Here is a 22,203-nt window from a genome sequence, read left to right on the forward strand (position 1 = left end):
GCAAACTCGTGTTCAAGCGCTGTAAATCAGGCACTGATGAAACTATAAAGAGGAGGACAATAAAAGCAGCCGTATGTCTGAAAGCTGAGAGCCTGAAACTCCTGAATGACGGATGTCAAGCTTATTTACACAGCGCTTTTTACAGCACACAGTGTTTCAAAGCAGCTTTACAGAGATAACAGGAAAATAATGCAACAAAGTTTGTTTCTAGAAGAAAATAGCATCACAGTCCAGCTTACGTAAGTTCAGTTAATTTATTTCATTTATATATATACACATATAGCCGTGGTGTCATCGTCCAGCTCAGCTCAGTTCTCATATAATGGTGTCAATGCAGGAGATCAATAATATTGTTGAATATCAAATTAAATGTTAAACTGTGTGTGTCGGGATCTCACCTCCAGACGAGCCGAAGCCGGGGAACGTGCCGGTCTGAGCGCCGAATCCCGACGGGCTCCCGAATGATGGTGGCGCTGCGCTGGGATTGGCTGGGCTCCCGAACGGTGGCGGCGCTGCGCTGGGATTGGCTAGACTGCCGAACGACGGCGCATTAGGAGGAGACGCAAACCTGGAACCATGAAAACATGCATTGTGTCAGAGGCTGAACATGATGAACAGATGGCAGTGCTTGTTTGGGTGAGTTATGCGGCACAGGTGCCTACACACACACACACACACACACACACACACACACACACACACACACACACACACACACACACACACACACACACACAAACAGGATTAGATCACGACACAGAAATACACACCACCTCTGACCCCATCTGTCACTCAACGACGACACATTCTGCTTTTCTACGTGTTCATCTTTAGTGTTGCTGCTCTATATCAGTGTCAGTGTTTCTGAACTCCTGAAACGCCTCCATTGTATCTGGATTTTCTTCCGGGAACGAACACGTCACAATATTCCCCATAATAATTAAACGCAGAATAAAGGGGCGGGGCCTGGTTAAGTTAGTTAGTAGTGTGTTAAACTGGCGGTTATGGGAAGAGGCGGGACATTTCCCAAACATACTCGAAGCGCTCGACCAATCACAACACACTGCTCCAGCCGACCAATCAGAGCACAGTGTGCTTTTCAGGAGGAGGGGCTTCATAGAGACAGGAAGTAAACAGAGCGTTACTGACAGACTGGGAAGAGAGGAGCCGCAACAATGGAGAATATGAGGAAAATAATCAACATTCAAGCAGGAAAACCTGTTCTGTTACTAGATGACTTAATTAGTTAGAGTTTTACTCTCTTTATTTTTTGCATGTCTTGTATCTTATTCTTCACTTTATTTACACCCTGATCATTAGTTTTTGAGCTTGTGACGGTTTACTTTCCACCATGAAGGCTCTTGTAGTTTTCCTTCAAACACTGGTGAAGATTTGTGTGTTTTGTTTGATTCTGCTCACGACACACACTGCGATCGCCTGGGTTGATGATCAATATCTCATGAATTATTCCTCTAGATTACACTTCCCTCAACGCCTCGTCTCTCTCACATCATCAGTCGCGACTCTCTCTGTGATGCTTCAAAATGTATTTTCAGACATTAATCTAACATCCTTTACTGTGGTAATGTTTGTTAAGTGGAGAAACTTTCTTAAAAAAAATCAGTAAATGTTGTAAAGGCATTAGTTCACACCAACATTTTTTATTTTTTCATTTACTCAAGAGTATCACATTTAAGACTCAGACTTTGCACAAATAAAATTAACCATATGTGTGTCCGTACACCACAAACCCATTCAATGTCGAAATAAACCATGCATTTCAGATCCTTTTATAGGCCTGGAGATTAATCAGAATAAAACCTAAATCATGATGTGGCTTTAGTGCGATTATCAAATGGCAAAGGCTGTGAATGAATTTACTAAACGTGTGTTTCAGAGTGAAGCGCGACACTGTTCTCGTTCTTTTACACGCCATTTCTGTGTTTCCAGCGACTCGATTCACAGTAAATGCTGCTCAACAAACTGCATCTGCATCTGAGGAGGGTTTGAGTTGCTTTAGGAAACACAACATGCACAAAAGATCTTCACTTACACTAATAACAGCAGCTTATAGAAGCACTAATCAGAAGAGAAGCTTTAAGTGCCAAAATACATACAAATTTAATAATAAATAATAAAACATTAGTTTTCTAATTTTACAGTACTTAAGAAAAATATTTTATACTCTTATTTCACAGTGAAATATTACAATAGCAATATTTCACCTTTTTTAGGAATAATATTAATAAATGACTTAATTATTAGTCATATTGATACTCAAATGTTTTATTCATTATATACATATGCACTGAAATTGGTAGTAATATATAAATACAATCAAATTAATGGTTGATTGATATTGGATCTTTTTCTGATAAATAATGTTTAAAGAAATAAAATAAAAAGATTATTTTGCCCGATTCTAGTAAAATTTTTATATATTGAATTTACAGTTCTCCGACGTGCGGCCCAGAGAGAAGCCACTAGAGGTTTTGTTGAATTAAATACCAGTTTGTGAATTAGCAATAACCAGAAAATAATATTTTATGCATAAAGCAGGACTTTTAATTATAATAATTATAATATAATAATCTTCACGTTGTCTACATGTACAATCATAACTGTGTTTAAAGCTGAGAAACGCAGACGTGGGTCTGATCTCTAATCTTACACACACACAGATAATCTCTGCATAACCTACATCCTCTGACACACACTCACGTGATCCACTGTGGGATGAAAATCACAATAATCCAACATTTAATTTCCTCGTACAATGAGTCAGTCTGAGCCGCATGTTAAACCGCTCATCTGATCAATGCAAGATGAAACACACACACATGTTCAGTTGTGATCAGGGTCACTACACTTTACACTCATGATTCTCCACATATCATGTTAAAGCAGAAGAAAAGCCTGTCAGGGTGACATGAAGGCTTAAGGGTTTAACAACTATTATTATTATTATATAATATTATAATATAATATCCAAACATGTTCCAGAAACCAAAAATGTGAACAGAAAGTGTAGTGAAACCCGATCAGAACAAAAGAGGACAGTGTGTGTGTGTTTGAGAGTGAGTGAGTGTTTGAGAGTGAGTGTGAGTGAGTGTGTGTGAGAGTGAGTGTGTGTGAGAGTGAGTGTGTGTGAAAGTGAGTGAGTGTGAGTGTGTGTGAGAGTGAGTGAGAGAGTGAGTGAGTGTGAGAGTGAGTGAGTGAGTGTGAGAGTGAGTGAGTGAGTGTGAGAGTGAGTGTGTGTGAGTGAGTGAGTGTGAGAGCGAGTGATTGAGTGTGAGAGTAAGTGTGAGTGAGTGAGTGTGAGAGCGAGTGATTGAGTGTGAGAGTGAGTGTGTGAGAGTGAGTGTGTGAGAGTGAGTGTGTGAGAGTGAGTGTGTGAGAGTGAGTGTGTGAGAGTGAGTGTGTGAGAGTGAGTGTGTGAGAGTGAGTGTGTGAGAGTGAGTGTGTGAGTGAGTGTGAGAGTGAGTGTGTGAGAGTGAGTGTGTGAGAGTGAGTGTGTGAGAGTGAGTGTGTGAGAGTGAGTGTGTGAGAGTGAGTGACTGAGAGTGAGTGACTGAGAGTGAGTGACTGAGAGTGAGTGTGTGAGAGTGAGTGTGTGAGAGTGAGTGTGTGAGAGTGAGTGTGTGAGAGTGAGTGTGTGAGTGAGTGTGAGAGTGAGTGAGTGAGTGTGAGAGTGAGTGTGTGTGAGTGAGTGAGTGTGAGAGCGAGTGATTGAGTGTGAGAGTAAGTGTGAGTGAGTGAGTGTGAGAGCGAGTGATTGAGTGTGAGAGTGAGTGTGTGAGAGTGAGTGTGTGAGAGTGAGTGTGTGAGAGTGAGTGACTGAGAGTGAGTGTGTGAGAGTGAGTATGTGAGAGTGAGTGTGTGAGAGTGAGTGTGTGAGAGTGAGTGTGTGTGAGAGCGAGTGTGAGAGCGAGTGTGAGAGTGAGTGTGAGAGTGAGTGTGAGAGTGAGTGTGTGTGAGAGTGAATGTGTGTGAGAGTGAGTGTGAGAGTGAGTGTGTGTGAGTGAGTGAGTGTGAGAGCGAGTGATTGAGTGTGAGAGTGAGTGTGAGTGAGTGAGTGTGTGAGAGTGAGTGTGTGTGAGAGTGAGTGTGAGAGTGAGTGTGTGTGAGAGTGTGTGTGAGAGCGAGTGTGAGAGTGAGTGTGAGAGTGAGTGTGTGTGAGAGTGAGTGTGTGTGAGAGTGAGTGTGTGTGAGAGTGAGTGAGTGTGAGAGTGAGTGTGTGTGAGTGAGTGAGTGTGAGAGCGAGTGATTGAGTGTGAGTGAGTGAGTGTGTGAGAGTGAGTGTGTGAGAGTGAGTGTGTGAGAGTGAGTGTGTGAGAGTGAGTGTGTGAGAGAGCGAGTGTGAGTGAGTGTGTGTGAGAGCGAGTGTGAGCGAGTGATTGAGTGTGAGAGTGAGTGTGTGAGAGTGAGTGTGTGAGAGTGAGTGTGTGAGAGTGAGTGTGTGAGAGTGAGTGTGTGAGAGTGAGTGTGTGAGAGTGAGTGTGTGAGAGTGAGTGTGAGAGTGAGTGTGTGTGAGAGCGAGTGTGAGTGAGTGAGTGAGTGAGTGTGAGAGCGAGTGATTGAGTGTGTGAGAGTGAGTGTGTGAGAGTGAGTGTGTGAGAGTGAGTGTGTGTGAGAGCGAGTGTGAGTGAGTGTGAGAGCGAGTGATTGAGTGTGAGAGTGAGTGTGTGAGAGTGAGTGTGTGAGAGTGAGTGTGAGAGAGTGAGTGTGAGAGAGTGAGTGTGTGAGAGTGAGTGTGTGTGAGAGCGAGTGTGAGTGAGTGAGTGTGAGAGCGAGTGATTGAGTGTGAGAGTGAGTGTGTGAGAGTGAGTGTGAGAGAGTGAGTGTGAGAGAGTGAGTGTGAGAGTGAGTGTGTGAGAGTGAGTGTGTGAGAGTGAGTGTGTGTGAGAGCGAGTGTGAGAGTGAGTGTGAGAGTGAGTGTGAGAGTGAGTGTGAGAGTGAGTGTGTGTGAGAGTGAGTGTGTGTGAGAGTGAGTGTGAGAGTGAGTGTGTGTGAGTGAGTGAGTGTGAGAGCGAGTGATTGAGTGTGAGAGTGAGTGTGAGTGAGTGAGTGTGTGAGAGTGAGTGTGTGTGAGAGTGAGTGTGAGAGTGAGTGTGTGTGAGAGTGTGTGTGAGAGCGAGTGTGAGAGTGTGTGTGAGAGTGAGTGTGTGTGAGAGTGAGTGTGTGTGAGAGTGAGTGTGAGAGTGAGTGTGTGTGAGTGAGTGAGTGTGAGAGCGAGTGATTGAGTGTGAGTGAGTGAGTGTGTGAGAGTGAGTGTGTGAGAGTGAGTGTGTGAGAGAGCGAGTGTGAGTGAGTGTGTGTGAGCGAGTGTGAGCGAGTGATTGAGTGTGAGAGTGAGTGTGTGAGAGTGAGTGTGTGAGAGTGAGTGTGTGAGAGTGAGTGTGTGAGAGTGAGTGTGTGAGAGTGAGTGTGTGAGAGTGAGTGTGTGAGAGTGAGTGTGTGAGAGTGAGTGTGTGAGAGTGAGTGTGTGTGAGAGCGAGTGTGAGTGAGTGAGTGAGTGTGAGAGCGAGTGATTGAGTGTGTGAGAGTGAGTGTGTGAGAGTGAGTGTGTGAGAGTGAGTGTGTGAGAGTGAGTGTGTGAGAGCGAGTGTGAATGAGTGAGTGAGTGTGAGAGCGAGTGATTGAGTGTGAGAGTGAGTGTGTGAGAGTGAGTGTGTGAGAGTGAGTGTGAGAGAGTGAGTGTGAGAGAGTCAGTGTGTGAGAGTCAGTGTGTGAGAGTCAGTGTGTGAGAGTCAGTGTGTGAGAGTCAGTGTGTGAGAGTCAGTGTGTGAGAGTCAGTGTGTGAGAGTCAGTGTGTGAGAGTCAGTGTGTGAGAGTCAGTGTGTGTGTGCGAGTGAGTGAGTGTGTGAGTGAGGCCCTGTCCCATTTCTCCCCCCTTAAAACTTCCACTTGGTTTTGAGTGCCCTCGAAATTAAAGTCCCCTCAACAAGGGAAGTGGAGTTGAAGATCTTTCCCTATGAAATGGGACACCACTATATGCAAATTAGCGCGGTAAACCTCACTACGTCACGCGCAGCAAACCTCACTACGTCACGCGCAGCGTCAACGTGTCTAATACTATTTTCATTCAGAAAATGCCGGTTCCAGCTGTTGTGTGGCCTGTGTTCATTTATCTACGTCTGATGAATCAACAGAGACATGTGGAATATAGAAGACGCATTCGCCATATTTTTGTCTGTATTTAATCGTTTAGACACGCACATGAAACCCAAAATATAGTTCGCTTGTCTAGTTGCAGTCCGTTTCCGAGTGCGCGCCGCCATGGGAACAGGGTCAACGTCTCTTGCGCAGATCATTGTGCTTATAATAGCACTTTTTACAGTCAAACACCTCCCGCAATTTAGAATCAGCAATTTTACAACAATCACCGATTGTGCTCAGTGCAGTTTGGGTTTAACGTTAGGGAGAATTTCATCTTTTTCTTCACAGCGTAATGACAGCGCGCTGTGAAGAAAAAGACGAAGCACTAACGTTAGACGAACGCGGCTAGTTTTAAATAGTTTTACCTAACATCTTTTTATAATCCTTGGAAGCCAAAATCGAAAATAAAATTAGATGAACCAGATCAGATGTATATTTGATGGGCAGACTCTCTCGAAGCACTCGGCAGATATCATGAACATCGTCGGATAGATAGCTTTAAGCTTTGTGAAATATTTTCTAACATTAGTGTTCAAAACTTAACAGTCCATTGGATGTGCATCAAACTAACATATTCCAACATATTTAGAAATTTTAACATGCTTATTTGTGAAAATATACTTCAATTCTTCCTTTCCAGCGGAATTGGTCCATCCTGGGTAATTTCATCTTCCACTTCGTTTTAAGCCTGCATCGGACCGCACTATGTTTTGAGGGTTGATTTTAAGGGGAGAATAGCACTCCCCCTTGCTCTTTGGAGTATTGGGACACCCTACCCCTACACGAGAATGCGCAAAAACAAGGGTTAGGGCAGAAATCTAGGGTAAGGGGAGGTATTGGGACAGGCCCTGAGTGTGAGTGAGTGTGTGAGAGTGAGTGTGTGAGAGTGAGCGATGTGTGCGAGTGAGCGATGTGTGAGAGTGAGCGATGTGTGAGAGTGAGCGAGTATGTGAGTGAGCGAGTGGAGCGAGTGTGTGAGAGTGAGCGAGTGGAGCGAGTGTGTGAGAGTGAGCGAGTGTGTGAGCGAGTCTGTGAGAGTGAGTGAGTGTGAGAGTGAGTGAGTGTGAGAGTGAGTGTGAGAGTGAGTGTGAGAGTGAGTGTGAGCGAGTGAGTGTGTGAGAGTGAGTGTGTGTGAGTGAGTGTGTGACAGTGAGTGAGTGTGTGAGAGTGTGTGAGTGTGTGAGAGTGTGTGAGTGTGTGAGTGTGTGAGTGTGTGAGAGTGTGTGAGTGTGTGAGAGTGTGTGAGTGTGTGAGTGTGTGAGTGTGTGTGTGAGAGAGTGTGTGAGTGAGAGTGTGTGAGAGTGAGTGAGTGAGTGTGAAAGTGAGTGAGTGTGAGAGTGAGAGAGTGTGTGTGAGAGTGAGTGTGTGTGAGAGTGAGAGAGTGAGTGTGTGTGAGAGTGAGTGAGTGAGTGTGAAAGTGAGTGAGTGTGAGAGTGAGTGAGTGTGAGAGTGAGTGAGTGTGTGTGAGTGTGAGAGTGAGTGTCTGTGAGAGTGAGAGAGTGAGTGTGAGTGAGTGAGTGTGAAAGTGAGTGAGTGTGAGAGTGAGAGAGTGTGTGTGAGAGTGAGTGTGTGTGAGTGTGTGTGAGAGTGTGAAAGTGAGTGTGGGAGTGAGTGTGTGTGAGTGTGTGTGAGAGTGTGAGAGTGAGTGAGTGTGAGAGTGTGTGTGTGAGAGTGTGTGTGTGAGAGCGAGTGTGTGTGAGAGCGAGTGTGTGTGAGAGCGAGTGTGTGTGAGAGCGAGTGTGTGAGTGTGTGTGTGTGAGAGTGTGTGAGTGAGAGTGTGTGAGAGTGAGTGAGTGTTAGAGTGAGTGAGTGAGTGTGAAAGTGAGTGAGTGTGAGAGTGAGAGAGTGTGTGTGAGAGTGAGTGTGTGTGAGAGTGAGAGAGTGAGTGTGTGTGAGAGTGAGTGAGTGAGTGTGAAAGTGAGTGAGTGTGAGAGTGAGTGAGTGTGAGAGTGAGTGAGTGTGTGTGAGTGTGAGAGAGTGAGTGTGAGTGAGTGTGAAAGTGAGTGAGTGTGAGAGTGAGAGAGTGTGTGTGAGAGTGAGTGTGTGTGAGTGTGTGTGAGAGTGTGAAAGTGAGTGAGTGTGGGAGTGAGTGTGTGTGAGTGTGTGTGAGAGTGTGAGAGTGAGTGAGTGTGAGAGTGTGTGTGTGAGAGCGAGTGTGTGTGAGAGCGAGTGTGTGTGAGAGCGAGTGTGTGTGAGAGCGAGTGTGTGTGAGAGCGAGTGTGTGTGAGAGCGAGTGTGTGTGAGAGCGAGTGTGTGTGAGAGCGAGTGTGTGTGAGAGCGAGTGTGTGTGAGAGCGAGTGTGTGTGAGAGCGAGTGTGTGTGAGAGCGAGTGTGTGTGAGAGCGAGTGTGTGTGAGAGCGAGTGTGTGTGAGAGCGAGTGTGTGTGAGAGCGAGTGTGTGTGAGAGCGAGTGTGTGTGAGAGCGAGTGTGTGTGAGAGCGAGTGTGTGTGAGAGCGAGTGTGTGTGAGAGCGAGTGTGTGTGAGAGTGAGTGAGTGTGTGAGAGTGAGTGTGATTGAGTGTGTGAGAGTGAGTGAGTGTGAGAGTGTGTGAGCGAGTGAGTGAGAGTGTGTGTGAGAGTGAGTGAGTGTGTGTGTGTGAGAGTTTGTGTGAGTGAGTGTGTGTGTGTGAGAGTGAGTGTGTGAGAGTGAGTGAGTTTTTGTGTGAGTGAGTGTGTGAGAGTGAGTGTGTCAGAGAGTGACTGAGCGTGTGAGTGAGAGTATGTGTGTGTTCACATTAAATCACAGCATCAGAGACGGTAAAGCTCCTCACCCGAATCCCCCGACATTAGAGGCAGTGGTTCCCTCTCCGAACACCTTCCCCCCCGAGGATCCCATTGGCCCACTGAAGGAAGGGGCGGAGCCAAACCCTGCAGACGCCCCAAACGCCGGAGATCCACCGAACGTAGGAGGACTGCCGAACACCGGCCCACTCCCGAAACCAGCTGCACACACACACACACACACACACATATATATATGTATTACACAGTTCTGTGGAATGCTTGATTCAGATTGGTCAATAGTGTCATCCAGCTTTATATTATTCCCAGATAACAACAGAAACACAGGCTCATTCGGGTCACTGAAGACATCAGCGCTATACACTCGCTAGGAACAGTTTTCTTCGTGGAAGTGTGTGTGTGTTCAGAGGTCGAGTGGTCGGTTCAGGTGTGTGTGTGTGTATGTGTGTTCAGAGGTCTAGTGCTCAGTTCAGGTGTGTGTGTGTGTGTGTGTGTGTGTGTGTGTGTGTTCAGAGGTCTAGTGCTCAGTTCAGGTGTGTGTGTGTTTGTGTGTGTGTGTTCAGAGTTCTAGTGCTCGGTTCAGGTGTGTGTGTGTGTGTGTTTGTGTGTGTTCAGAGGTCTAGTGCTCAGTTCAGGTGTGTGTGTGTTTGCGTGTGTGTTCAGAGGTCTAGTGCTCGGTTCAGGTGTGTGTGTGTGTGTGTTCAGAGGTCTAGTGCTCAGTTTAGGTGTGTGTGCGTTTGTGTGTGTGTGTTTGTGTGTGTGTGTTCAGAGGTCTAGTGCTCAGTTCAGGTGTGTGTGTGTTTGCGTGTGTGTTCAGAGGTCTAGTGCTCGGTTCAGGTGTGTGTGTTCAGAGGTCTAGTGCTCGGTTCAGGTGTGTGTGTGTTCAGAGGTCTAGTGCTCAGTTCAGTTGTGTGTGTGTTTGTGTGTGTGTGTGTGTGTGTTCAGAGGTCTAGTGCTCAGTTCAGGTGTGTGTGTGTTTGTGTGTGTGTGTGCGTGTGTGTGTTCAGAGGTCTAGTGCTCGGTTCAGGTGTGTGTGTGTTTGTGTGTGTGCGTGTGTGTGTTCAGAGGTCTAGTGCTCGGTTCAGGTGTGTGTGTGTTCAGAGGTCTAGTGCTCAGTTCAGGTGTGTGTGTGTTTGCGTGTGTGTTCAGAGGTCTAGTGCTCGGTTCAGGTGTGTGTGTGTGTTTGTGTGTGTGTGTGTGTGTTCAGAGGTCTAGTGCTCAGTTCAGGTGTGTGTGTGTGTGTGTTCAGAGGTCTAGTGCTCGGTTCAGGTGTGTGTGTGTTCAGAGGTCTAGTGCTCAGTTCAGTTGTGTGTGTGTTTGTGTGTGTGTGTGTGTGTGTGTGTTCAGAGGTCTAGTGCTCAGTTCAGGTGTGTGTGTGTTTGTGTGTGTGTGTGTGTTCAGAGGTCTAGTGCTCGGTTCAGGTAGTTGCTGCTATTGAAGCACAGATGTGTCTCACTGAGAGCGTTCTGAAATTACAGACAGCCGAACGCGCGTGTGAATAATTCAGCGAGGCGTGTCATTGAATTACATTTTGTGGATCGCAGACATGAATGTAAACGCTTGTCGTGTTCAGAAAAAATTCAAGCTGATTTTGAAAGACAAATGTGATAAATAAAAAAAACAGCATAAAAATACATAATAATTTAATAAAAATAATAAACAATAAAAGATAAAACAATAAAACAACAACAACAACAACAACAACAAAAATACATAATAATTTAATAAAAATAATAAACAAAAGATAATACAATAAAAAATGTTTTTTTTAAAAGAATAATATATATACATATATATAATCATAACAAATAAATAAAATAATATAAATATAATCATATAAATATAAAATAAAAAGTAAAATAATATTTATAATAACAATAAAGCTAAAAGATAACAAACAAATAAATTAAATATAATAATAATCATTTAATAAAAATAATAAACAACAATAAAAGATAATAAAAATGAATAATATTAATAAAAATAATAACAAATAAATTAAATATAATAATCATTTAATAAAAATAATAAACAACAATAAAAGATAATAAAAATGGATAATGTTAATAAAAATAATAATAATAATCATATAATAAATAACATATAAATATAATCATAATAAAATAATAATAATAATAATAAAAGCTAAAAAATAACAAAAATAAAATAAATATAATAAACTAATAATATTAATAATCATATAATAATAAAAAAGAGCTGATTGTGAAAGACAAACTGATCTTAATAATCAAAAACAGAGACTATAAGAAGTGTTTACTAGGACTAGATGTTTCCACCACTAATGATTCAGCACTACCACAGACTCCTCCGGTGGGTCTCTGCACCATACGACACATCATCGGTTGTGTACCGCAGCCTCCTTCCTGCTCAGAAACGCCCTAGCAACCACCCAAAATACCCTAGCAACCGCTTAGCAACACCATAGCAAACAGCCAGAACACCCTAGCAACTGCCTAGAAACCACACAGAATACCCTAGGAACTGCCTAGAAACCACCCAATATACCTAAGCAACCACTTAGCAACACCATAGCAACCACCCAGAACACCCTAGCAACTGCATAGCAACACCATAGTAACCCCCAGAACACCATAGCAACCACCCATAATACCCTAGCAACCGCCTAGCAACACCATAGCAACCACCCAGAACACCCTCGCAAACCCCTTAGCAACACCATAGCAACCACCCAGAACACCATAGCAACCACCTAGCAACCACCCAGCAAACCCTAGCAACCACCTGAACAACATGAATAAGCTATATCTCAGCACCAGAACATCGTACAGACATGTTTTTTTACTCGTATGCAATCATGTACCACAGCCTAGCAACCAAGTGGCGAGTTTTGCCACTGCAAGCACCACTTCACATTTTCTTCTGAAAATGTACATTCTACCGCAGCCTCCTTACTCCGCTTCCTCAGACTTACCCTTTCTTACACAAGTCTTTCAATCTCTTGCTGTCTCCTCAACTTGAGCTGGGCTGATGGTTCCTGGACTCTTGCTTTTCACCCCAAATCTATCCGCTCCATAATTAAAGTTATTATAATTATATATATTATATATATATATATATAATTATATTATATAATTAAGGTAACACTTTACAATAAGGTTCATTAGTTAACATGAACTAAGAATGAACAATACTTCTACAGCATTTATTAATTTTAGATAATAGTAATTTCAACATTTACTAATACATAATTAAAATCAAAGTTTGTATTTGTTAAAATTAGTTAATGTACTAACATGAACAAACAGCTGTTTTTATTAACTAACATTAACAAAGATTAATAAATACTGTAACAAATGTATTGCTCATTGTTAGTTCATGTTAGTTAATACATTACAATAAGGTTAATTAGTTAGCATTAGTTAAAGTGTTACCAAAATTAAATTAAATGATATTATAGTAAATAAGCTTACCCATCCTTTCTAGCTTTCTTTCAACATCTGACCTTTACGAGCTGGACGAGGCCGGTTTGCGGCAGAGCATCGGAGGTTTTCTTCCATACGTGTTTCTTTCTCCAGTCATTCCAGAAAAACTGAGTTTTTTTGTGATTGTTGCGGGCAAAAATCCTTGATTATGCGGCACGTTTTCTTAACAAATGCGATGGAATATGCGGATATTTATGCAATTTTATGCGATGAAATTGCGGGAACTTGCAAAAACTGCGGTTTGATGAAAAAGAGGAAAAAAGTGATTCCCCTGTTCTCACTAGGCCACTGCCTTAATGCAAAGAGTCATTTCTTAATACTTCCTATGATAAGCAAGCTTAACACATCATAGAAAGTGCTGGAATATTTAAATCCCATCTTGTTTTATTTCAGACATTAATAAACACACGGCTCAAACTTACAGAGCATTGATGAGTCAAACAAGTTCTGCAGCTTTACAAAAGGAATATGCGACAACTTCTGTAAAAATTAACAAAATATAAAAAATAAAATGTGTGCTTACCGTTTTACAGCTTTTCGATGTTTCACGTCGCGTAATTACGTCACTTCATAACGTTCCCATGGCAACAGGGAAACTGCTGCTCGTGTGTGAAGTAAACGCAACATTTTTTAACTTTCTGCTAAGATACATGTGACTTTTTTGCAACGAAAATGCGGGGATTATGAAATCATGCCAGCCCCGCATATTTTGCGCGGAAATCGGCAATTTATGCGGCAAAAATGTGGCGTATTTGAAAAAAATGCAGACTTTGGCTGATTATGCATTGAATTATGCGATCGCATAATCGTGTTTTTCTGGAGGGAGTGTCTGCAGGCTGTGGCTGGATGGACTCTGAGGTCATATAATAAAAGAAAGCTGCGTTCACACTATAAGCGACAAGATCCCATTCATTTCAATGGAAAGCGGGCGATTTCCAGCGACATGAGTGACAGTAACCGTTGGCGACCGGATGGGGCGTGCCCAATGACGCTCTAGTAGTGAAAGTGAAACGTGATGGCCAAGTATGGTAGCCCATACTTGGATGGGTTAAATGCAGAGGTCAAATTCCAAGGAAGTGCACACACATTAGGAGCAGAGTAGTGAGTAGTGAACACACACACACTGCAAACATGGATACACACACCCGGAGCAGCGGGCAGCCTTGAGTGGCGCCTGGGGAGCGATTGGGGGTTAGGTGCCTTGCTCAAGGACACCTCAGTCATATTCCTGCCGGTACTGAAATCGAACCAGCAACCTTTGGGTCACCAGTCCAACTCCGTTACCATTAGGCCATGACTGCCCCTAGTAAACAGACTGTTTAACTCTATGCAAATGAAGAGCGACTTTTGGGAGCGACAACCAATAGGAGTGAAGTCAGTGGAGTCACGTGATCCGTCACTCTTCAGTGCCAACTCCTTCATTTACACAGCGCTTTAACAATACACACTGTTTCACAGCAGCTTTACAGTGATAATAGGAGATTACAGTAAAAGAGATTGTTTAGGCTTTACAGCAGATCTAGAATAAAGTTATTGTCCAGATAAAGTTAGTTTTGATTGATTCACTTCCGCTGTAAAGATCATTAGTTATTAACTTAGCGGCCGCTAACAAGACATCGTTCTAACCGAAAACACAAACCTTTAATGCGTTCTGGCCGTTTATTTGCAGACAACAGTGTTTGGTGCTCGAGAACGCAAACCTTGAAAAAGTTTAAATTTTCTTTAAAAAAACGTTATCATCTCCGCGTAATCTTCAAAAACGGTGACAGCGTGCACATATGTACGCGTTTAATCTATAGGTATAGAGTTTGAATATATACACGTGCGCAGGGCAATATATATTCTGACCGAGGCAAGATGTATGAAGCTCATTTAAGCAGTCAGAAACGGTCCTATAACGTATGATATGGCTCTGTGTGCATACGGTGGCACTCGTCATGCTGACTCCGAGTCTGAATGGTTTCGTGAACTCGGATAGGCCGGCATTTGCCCGTTTGCTGCAGTTAAATATCCGCGATTGCAAAGAGCACTCGCCGTTTCTCGTTCGACTTCAATATTATGCATTTTAAGTACAGATTCCATCTATATTTAGACTTTTCGGTAACACTTACAATGAGGTTAATTAGTTAGCATTAGTTAATGTATTAGCATGAACTAACAATGAGGAATACATTTGTTACAGTATTTATTAATCTTTGTTAATGTTAATTATTAAAAATAAAGCTGTTCATTGTTTAGTTTATGCATTGTAAACTAATATGAACAATGTTAACAAATACAACCTTTGATTTGAATAACGTATTAGTAAATATTGAAATTAATATTAACCAAGATTAATAAATGCTGTAGAACTATTGTTCATTATTAGATCATGTTAACTAATGCACCTTATTATGTTACCGACTTTTCCTTCCAAAATGTTGGTTTGTAGCGACAAGAAAACTGATTTGTTCTAAAACATGGAGGAACAATTGTGAATGTCACTCACAAACAATACTAGGCAACCAATAGGCGAAGTCGCTTGTTCACTTGTGGCGAACTCACTTGTAATGTGAACGCACCTTGAGGATAGATTTGTATCTGGTTGAGTTTTATTTGTGTTCCCTGATACCCTGTGGTGCCACTGGGCTTCACTCAACTGATTTGCCCTACCTCTAAGAAAGTAGTGGTCAGATTCAGATTCAAATTCATTCTTTATTGTCCCCAAAAGAGAAAATTTGTTTTCACAGACTGCACCAGGAGAAGCACGTATAATATTGCACAAAATACACATAAATATACAGTTTTAATCTAAATTATTCAACCCTCATTGCAAATCAGATTTATAGTCAAAATTTACAGACTTTCAGCTGTTTGCAATGTACCTTATTGACTTCCGCAGTCTCAAAATTATTCATACCCCTGAATAGAATCCCTCACAACAGCACAAATCTGCAGAACAGGAGTTGTCTCGTTAATCAAGGGCCTCATTAGTTGCGCCAGGTGAGCTTGAGCTAGAACACATGAAATATCTGAACTGGGGAGGTTTGACTGCATGTTAGAAATAAGTCAAAACAATGGTCCAAAAGGTTAAGAGACGATATCGTCGCCCTTCAAATACAAGGAACAGAATTCAAAAATAAAGATAGCGAAGGAACTAAATGTTCCTAGAGACACCGTTGGAAGCAGAGTTTGCAAGTTCAGAGTTAAAGGAACAGTGGTTACACAGAAAAAGGAAGTTATCAACAGCTGAAACCAGATTTCTGAGGAGGCGTGATCATAAAAACCCTCGAGTGACTGCAAAAGACCTGCAGCAAGACTTGATGGCAACAGGCTCTGAGGTTTCAGCTTGAACAGTAAAGGTAAAGAAAGTGCTCAAAATCATATAAATGAGCCACAGAAGTTTTGAGATTCAGTTCTGTGGAGTCGAAGAAACAAAACTGGAACATTTCGGCCCTTTAAGTACAAGCCTTAAGGTCTTTGCACACCGAGTACGAAAATTTCGAATGCGTTTTTTTTGTATCCGTGATTTGGTGGCTCTGAATTGTCAAAACAGTCACCATTCAAAATGCAGACAATCGAACCCGATCCGCATTTTTTTATGACGGACGACAGTTTCGAAGGCAGTGTGTAAGCGTGACTGATATCGTGAGGTCATATTTATTTTTTAACGTACGAAAATTTCGGACTCAGTGTGCAAGCACCTTTACATACTCCCTCCGAAACCTTTGTCCGTCTTAAAAAAATTAATAAATTTTCTGCGTTTTTCGCATACGTAGCAAGCATTTTGAATGGTGACTGTTTGGACATTTCAGAGCCACCGAATCACGAATACGAAAAAGCGCATTCGAAAATTTCGTACTCGGTGTGCAAAGACTTTAAAGGGGTGGTAAAACACGATTTCACTTTTCTAACTTTAGCTAGTGTGTAATGTTGCTGTTTGAGCATAAACAACATCTGCAAAGTTACAACGCTCAAAGTTCAAAGCAAAGGGAGATATTTGCTTTTAAAGAAAAGGACTACAACAAACGGCTGGTTGGGACTACACGACATTCCTCCCGGGTTAGTGACATCAGCAACCCTAAAATGTACATAAGCCCCGCCCCCGAGAAACGCAGTCCATGTTGAGAAGAGGAAAAGTTGTTGTATAAGAGTACATTTGTGAGTCAGCTCAAACTTTAGCATCCTTTTCACATGCAATAAAAAGTCGCTCTGTGTGCATCTCACAACAGTTCCTATACGAGCGATTTATAGATTATGACAGAATATGCTAATTGAAGATAGTTAACTCCACATCAGTAACATAAATTCATCAACTAACCATTCAGAGACATCCTGTTGCATTCTACATGTTGTCACTTCTTCTTGAGTCTCTCCATCTTTGTCCGACTCTGTTTTAACATTAAAGGCAGAACAGTTTCTGTCATTTTAGTGTGTCTGTGTGAGGTAATCGCAGCTGCTAACACACAATAGCTCTTGAAACCCCGCCCTCGGAGGCAGGTCATTTGCATTTAAAGGGCCAGGCACAAAACTGTGCTTTTTGCTAACCCTCAAAAAGTGACAACTTTAACATGCTATATAAAAATATCTGAGGGGTACACACACAGTCTGGGGACATCAGGGATTTATTTTACATCTTGTGAAAAGGGCATTTTACCACCCCTTTAAGGCTCGTACTTAAAGGGCCGGAAAAGTTCCAGTTTTGTTTCATCGCTCCACAAAACTGAATCTCAAAACTTATGTGGCTAATTTATATGATTTTGAGAATTTTTCTTGAGCTTTTGGGTCAGTAGTGGAGTAGTCTTTGAGTTCTGGCATGCGTTTAGTACAAGCCTTACTGTTCAAGCTGAAACCTCAGTGCCCGTTGCCATCATTGCCCATCAGGAAATCCTAAGAGGAAACGTGAGGAAGATAAAGCTTGGACCATCCAACAGGACAATGATCCCAAGCATACCTCAAATTGTGGGATCAGTCACCTGACTTGAACCGCATAGGAAATCTCTGGTGGGTTTTGAAGGCGGCGGTTGCAAACAAGAATATTCCTGAACTGGAGGCCATTGCTCATGAGGAACGGCTCAGAAACAGCCAGAAGCTTGTGTCTGGTTATACATGTCGTTTCAGCTGCTCATAACAGCAAAAGGCTGTTCTACTCCGTACTAAAGATGCTTGCCATGAAGGGGTTGAATACTTTTGAGACTGCAGAATGCATTAAAAGTTGCATTTTCAGTTGAATTTCGGGAAACCACTTTTTGTGTTGAGCTATTTCAATTACTTATGTTTGATTTGATCATTGCAAAAAGTGTAGTCTGTTAATTTTGCCAATAAAACTTTTTTGCAATGGGGGTTGAATTATTTCGATCGCAACTGTACATACTACACAAAAATGCCAACAGCAACAAAACGGTATGAATGCAATGCTAGGCCCCTCGCTAGCGGTTTCCCAGGCATTTCATGATGCCCTGGTGGACCCTTAGACCATGATGTGATGTTATCTTTGTCCAGCCACAGATACAGCGTTGTAGACTGTAGTCTCCTGTTAGTAATATAATAATAAAAATTATAATAAATATAATTATAATAAAAAAATAGCAAGAATGTTAACGATAATAAAAGAAAAAAGACAAACAAAATAATAATATAAAATAATATAATTAAAATAAAATAAAGACAATAAAAGATAATAAAATATGATTAATACAATGTTGATAATCGTATAATAATATCAATATAATTTGAATAGAGGTGTAATGGTACACCGAAGTCAAGGTTCAGTACAATTTTGGTACAATAGGAAAAATGGTCACACTTCAGTTTAGGATCCAATTCTCACTATTAACTATGGCTTTTGCCTCAATAAATCTCTAATTACTGCTTATTAATAGTTAGTTAGGTATTGAGTGGATTAAGGGATGTAGAATATGTTAATGCAGAATAAGGCATTAATAAACAGCCAGTATACTAGTAATATGCATGCTAATAAGCAACTATATTAGGGTCCAATTCTCACTTTTAACTAAAGTTTAACTCAACTAAAGGAACAAATGCACAATGTTAGGCTTCTTTTCTTTTCTTTTGAACAGACAGTAATGCAAATCAAAGTTTGTTCCACCTAGCGGCATTTATTCCCCTAGTTGCTACAGTACAGCCTCCTTTAGTGTATTAAATGTGACATATTATGCCCCTTTTCATGTAATATATAATGTAATATAAATCTATGGTGTCCCCAGAATGTATGTGTGAAACTTCAGCTCAAAATACCAGATCATTTATTATAGCTTGTCAAATTTGCCCCTTTTTGTGTGAGAGCAAAAACGCTCTGTTTTTGTGCATGTCCCTTTAAATGCAAATGAGCTGCAGCTCCGCCTCCGTTCAGAAGAGGGCGGAGTCTTTACACGAGCTTCAGAAACTTCGGCGATAACAAAACAAGCCAATCTCACTCATCCAGAATCCCAGAATAACCAGTAGCGAGTGCAGCCTTACGGAGAGACTCAGCAAGAGTTTCTGAATGTTAGTGGAGACATTTATGTAGTTGTTGTGGAGTTACATTGATCATCTCATCATCATGTTGAACTTCTACACAAGTGTCCACAGTTCCTGAGGTGTTTATAAGACAGCGGTGACATGTTCTGGTCAATAGTGTTCAGTGCTCGTCTGTGCTCAACGACAGAACAGTTTCAGGCTTTGCTGGATCTTCTGCCGGTGCGTTAGAACTGCTCACTGTTGGCGCTTGTCGTGTGTGTAAACGTGCAGATTAATATTATAATAAGATCCTCTTCATAAATCAGAAGGAGCGAAATCTGATCGGCTTATTTTTTGACATGCTTGCAGAGAAAGACTCACCAGAACAAAGTTACTGAGTTTCACTTTTCACGTTTTCTGAGTTGGTAGAAGCACCCGATTATAGCACGTAGGCTACGTTCACACTGCAGGCTGAAACGACCCAAATCCGATTTTTTTGCCCCTATGCGACCTGTATCTGATCTTTTCATGACAGTCTGAACGACACAGATCCGATCTTTTCAAATGCGACCCATGCCAATTGGGTATGTGGTCCAAATCCGATATGTATGCGATCTTTTGAAATGCGACTTCAATCTGAACGGCCAGGTCACATGTATCCGACACGTACGTCATTAATATGCGACAAACGTCATAATTCTGCGTTGAAGTAGGCGGGAATGAGAAGATCGTAATTGTGCTGGCTCTGTTGGGAAAATAACTTTAATATTGCTAAACGAGCTCCACTGTTGACATCCATGTTTAGCTACTTCCGCAAACAACAAGTGACGTCGTTGACCGTTGAGTATTCTTCTGCGCATGCGGGTCACTTCTGGGTCATTTCACGTTCACACAGGAGATCATAAAAGGTTGCATTTCATTGAAAATGTGAATGGCCTTGCAAAAAAAATCGAATTTTTTCAAAAAATCTGAATTGAGCATTAAGTGTGAACGCAGCCTAACACACGATTACACACAAAAGTCAGATTTTCATGATATATCCACTATAAGCAGTAACCAGAATGCACTCTTGCAGAATTCATTTTTTTTTTTTTGCAGGGCTGATAAAAAACAAAATGTATTTGTTCACAATTAGCTACAAAACTGAAAAGCATCTTGTGTTAAAAAGTACAAAATAAAAAGAATAATGAAAAATAAAACTTGCTGTCCTTCAAATAATCTTAATGCAAAGTTATGTCTGTGAGACCAGACCTTTATACATGAAGACAAAAGGGCTAAAACAAGGGTTTGAAATTAACTTTTTCTCTAATATTATCGTAAACTTTATAATAAGGTTCATTAGTTAACATTAGTCAACTATCTTAGTTAACATGAACTAAGAATGAATAATACTGTTAATAATTTATTAATCTTAGTAAATATTAATTTCAACATTTACTTATACGTAACGCAATTTGAATAAATCAGAACGTCAGTGGAGAAAGACATTATTAAAATCAAAGGTTGTATTTGTGAACATTAGTTAATGCACTGTGAACTAACATGAACAAACAATGAACAGCTGGATTTTTATTAACTAACATTAACAAACATTAATACATACTGTAACAAATGTATTGCTCATTGTTAGTTCATGTTAGTTAATACATTAATGTTAACTAATGAACCTTATTGTAAAGTGTTACCATATTATCACATTTGGATTTCATACATTAATTTCTTATTCAAACAAACTCCAGTCATCCAGCATCTCCTCTTCCTCTTTTATCCTCTTCACCAAACATGTGTTTATGTGGACAGATCAATACAGCACACAGTACATCAAACAAATTTAGGATGTTGGACAATAACAATGTCTTTTCTGTTCACCAAATGCTTTTTAATCTTCACTATTGTTTCAATGCAAATGAACAAGCGCTGTTATTTGTAGTGTTATTTCAAGAACGCCAGATATGAGCAGATTCTGTGCAATGCGCTGTATTTAATACATCATGACTCACGAGTATTTGCGCTAAATCTGTGCAGATTTGACTCACACACGAACCTCCCCAGCAAAGTGAGCAAACAACAACCATAATAAAAAACACGCTAAATTGGCGCGTGATTTGACGCCACTGTTGGTTTTCCCCGTATTTTACGCGCCACACGTCTGTATGGGACACACCTTCACAGACACAGAGAGACTTGATTGGATCTGAGGATTAGTCACAATGTCATGCATCTGAATGTTTCAGCAGTTAGCGAACAGCGTTATATTACCGCGCGTGTGACTGACTCTACTCGTCGTCTAACTTCAAGAACCGAACCGTACGGGACCAATAACAACAATAAAAGATACAAATACAAAAACAAAATAAAAAAAATATTAATAATCTTGTAATAATTCAAAAATAATAAATAAAACTAAAACTAAATAATAATAAAATATAAAAATTAAAATATAAATTAAAAACCATGATATTTACAATCATGCAATAATATGATAAATACAGTAAGTGCATAATAATTATGCAAGTTGATTTTCTTTTTTTTTCAAGGACAATTTACCAATTCCTAACCACATCAATCTTTATATTTAGTATTAAATAATTTATAAGTGATGTATAATTGCTAACGAAGGCTAGAAGTGAAAAATGTCTTATATTCAGGTGTGCATAAATGCGGCCTAAAAAGGGATTTAAAAAATGATTAATACTAATAAATAAAAGAAAACCTGCTTAATAATGATGCGCACCTGAATATAAGACGTTTTCACTTCCAGCCTTCGTTAGCAATTATACATCACTTATAAATTATTAAATACTAAATTAATAGAAGTTATTTAGATTGATGTGGTTTGGAATTGGTCAATTGAGCTTGGAAAAAAAAGGAAGATCAAAATCAACTTGCATAATAATTATGCACATTCTATATATTTATAAAAAAGATATAAGAATGATAATTACTTACAATAAAAGATAAAAAATACAAAACAAATATCAAAAATATATAATAAAATAAAAAACAATATTAATAAAATAATCGTAAGCATTAAAATGATCAAGTTGTCACTTGCGTTACAGTTTGAACACTTTTTACAAGCTGGAATATTGTAGTTACAACATGAACGCTCACACCATCTTGTAATTACAAGATTCCAGCTTGTAAAAAGTGTTCAAGTCCTCATAAATCTCATAATTACTTGTAAACAGGGAATTTTCTGAGATTTTCTTGTACTACATGAAGCTACAGATTTATTTAGGAGTTGATAGTTTTACCACACAAGCGTGTAATTCTCAGTCCAGCTCTGAGTAGAACGTCACGTGTTGTCATCTCGAAATTACGGTTAATTATGACATGGCATGAACACACCATATATTCCTCATGTGGTGTGTGTGTGTGTGTGTGTGTGTGTCTGACAT

The 22,203-nt window shown here is 40.7% G+C and overlaps 1 protein-coding gene across 3 annotated transcripts in view; it reads right to left on the reverse strand.

Annotated features, from left to right (window-relative positions):
* Nucleotides 1-22,203, reverse strand: part of nup214 (nucleoporin 214) — a 96,578-nt gene that overhangs the window by 1,762 nt on the left and 72,613 nt on the right. For all 3 annotated transcript variants that reach the window (XM_077213905.1, XM_077213907.1, XM_077213904.1), the window contains exons 33-34: nucleotides 8,930-9,101; nucleotides 399-568 (exon numbers count right to left, since the gene is read on the reverse strand). In XM_077213905.1, coding sequence (XP_077070020.1) covers nucleotides 399-568; nucleotides 8,930-9,101 — 342 coding nt within the window. The remainder of the gene's footprint in view (nucleotides 1-398; nucleotides 569-8,929; nucleotides 9,102-22,203) is intronic.

This window comes from Siphateles boraxobius, unplaced genomic scaffold, assembly GCF_051911475.1.
Source record: "Siphateles boraxobius isolate OS27281-9 unplaced genomic scaffold, OSU_SipBor_1 67, whole genome shotgun sequence".
Lineage (NCBI taxonomy): Eukaryota > Metazoa > Chordata > Actinopteri > Cypriniformes > Leuciscidae > Siphateles > Siphateles boraxobius.